The sequence below is a fragment of the Amphimedon queenslandica genome, unplaced genomic scaffold, assembly GCF_000090795.2.
Source record: "Amphimedon queenslandica unplaced genomic scaffold, v1.1 AMPQUscaffold_5102_Cont22923, whole genome shotgun sequence".
Classification (NCBI taxonomy): Eukaryota; Metazoa; Porifera; class Demospongiae; order Haplosclerida; family Niphatidae; genus Amphimedon; species Amphimedon queenslandica.
In genome coordinates this window covers 1-1627 of record NW_003554590.1, presented here as the reverse complement: position 1 = coordinate 1627, position 1627 = coordinate 1, and the positions used below count along the sequence as shown (strand labels likewise).

The window sequence follows — 1627 nt, the reverse complement described above, 5'->3', positions numbered from 1 at the left end:
TAATAGATAAAAATTGAAGAAACTGTATGGTGTATAAGGTGTATAATATAGTGGTTATGTAAGAATCACATTAAATACATTAAAATTGTGTATCGTTAAATGGTGAGTAATTATGGTAGCTTTTAAGATACAATGTCATGTATTTGCGGGTCGATTTGTTCCTGCTCATGTTTCTCGTGATGAATTTCCTCCTTCATTCTCTTTTCTTCCTCGATCATATCAAATATCATATCATCAAAGATCTGTTGAAGATAGTTAGCTAATGCTGAGTCAGGATTAACTGCTTTAGCTATATCAATATCATGTGGATGAGGTTTTAAACCAAATTTAATAACTAAAAACCTAACAAGCTCTAAATTAGAACTGATAGTAGCATAATAAAGCAATGTTTTGTGATCAATAGTTTCAGCAAGTGCATTACAGTTGAGATCAGTTAGAAAGTATTGTACTAACTCTATGCTACCAGCTTCACATGCTCCATGAACTGAAGTGTATCCATCATTATCAGGATCATCAGGAGTACAGGGGAAGGTCTCTATGAGATAACGTACCATGCGAATATTATCAGAACGAGAGGCATAATGAAGAGGAGTACGACCAGACTTGTCTTTAGGTGTTGGGTTAGATTCAATGTTTGGCTTCAAATACTCGTATATATAAATTCTTTTTATTAAATGCAAGCAGGTGATTCCATCTTCATCTTCTAATTCAGGATCTAGTCCATGTGTCTCGATTATTGTTCTTACTATTCTGATATCTCCTCCTTCACATGCTGCATGAAGTAAACCACGTCCTCTATTATCTATTACATTAACACCTTGAGGATAAATACTAGCCAAATAATGAAACATATCAATATTGCCATCACTGCAAGCTGTATGTAATACGGTGGATCCTTCATTATCAGTAGCTATAAGGAGATCATGATGAGTAGAACTACCAGTGACTGAAGACAGTAAAGTTTCAGCAGTGTCATCATGTCCAGAGGCAACTGCTATGTGTAATGGTGTCTGTCTTTCCTTGTTAGTAATTAATAGATTATTGTTTGATAGACTGGCTTCTAGTAATAGAGATACCATATCCTTTCGTCCTAGCCCACAAGCATAATGTAATGGTGTATTACCATCTTTATTTTGTACATTAATAAGTACAGCATTATTGTGTGCGTCGTGAGGACTGTCTGATAAATGCTTTATCTCATGTAACCAGACAACACTCATTGAGGGTATACTCTTACTCAGTAAATATTCTAATATTCTATATCTATTAGCTGTCACAGCAAGATGTAGTGGTGTAAAATCTTGATGATTGGTTACATTAGGATTACAGTAATTATTATCAATGAGATACTTCACTACATTAAAGTGACCCCTTGCTACTGATATGTGAACTGCTCCAGACCCTTCATTATCAGTAGCTGATAGATTACACTTCTTACTAATAAGATATTTAATAACTTCTAACTGATTGAAGTACACTGCAGTAAGGAATGGAGTACAACCACGTCCTCTGTCAAGTAGCTCAAGTGACGATGGTATGTGTTCTATAATGTACTGGACCAAGTTCACTCCCTTACTACACGCTAAGTGAATAGGAGCCATTCCATCATTACTCATAGCACACATCA

At 35.3% G+C, this 1627-nt stretch overlaps 1 protein-coding gene across 1 annotated transcript; it reads right to left on the bottom strand.

The window, feature by feature from the left end:
* Positions 1–122: 122 nt before the first annotated feature.
* On the bottom strand, positions 123–1601 carry LOC105316100 (putative ankyrin repeat protein RF_0381). Its single transcript, XM_011410904.1, has 2 exons — positions 1238–1601; positions 123–1090 (listed from the first exon to the last, which is right to left on the bottom strand). The coding sequence occupies exons 1-2, from the start codon at positions 1599–1601 to the stop codon at positions 123–125; spliced, it is 1332 nt and encodes a 443-aa protein (XP_011409206.1).
* Between the last annotated feature and the right edge of the window lie 26 nt (positions 1602–1627).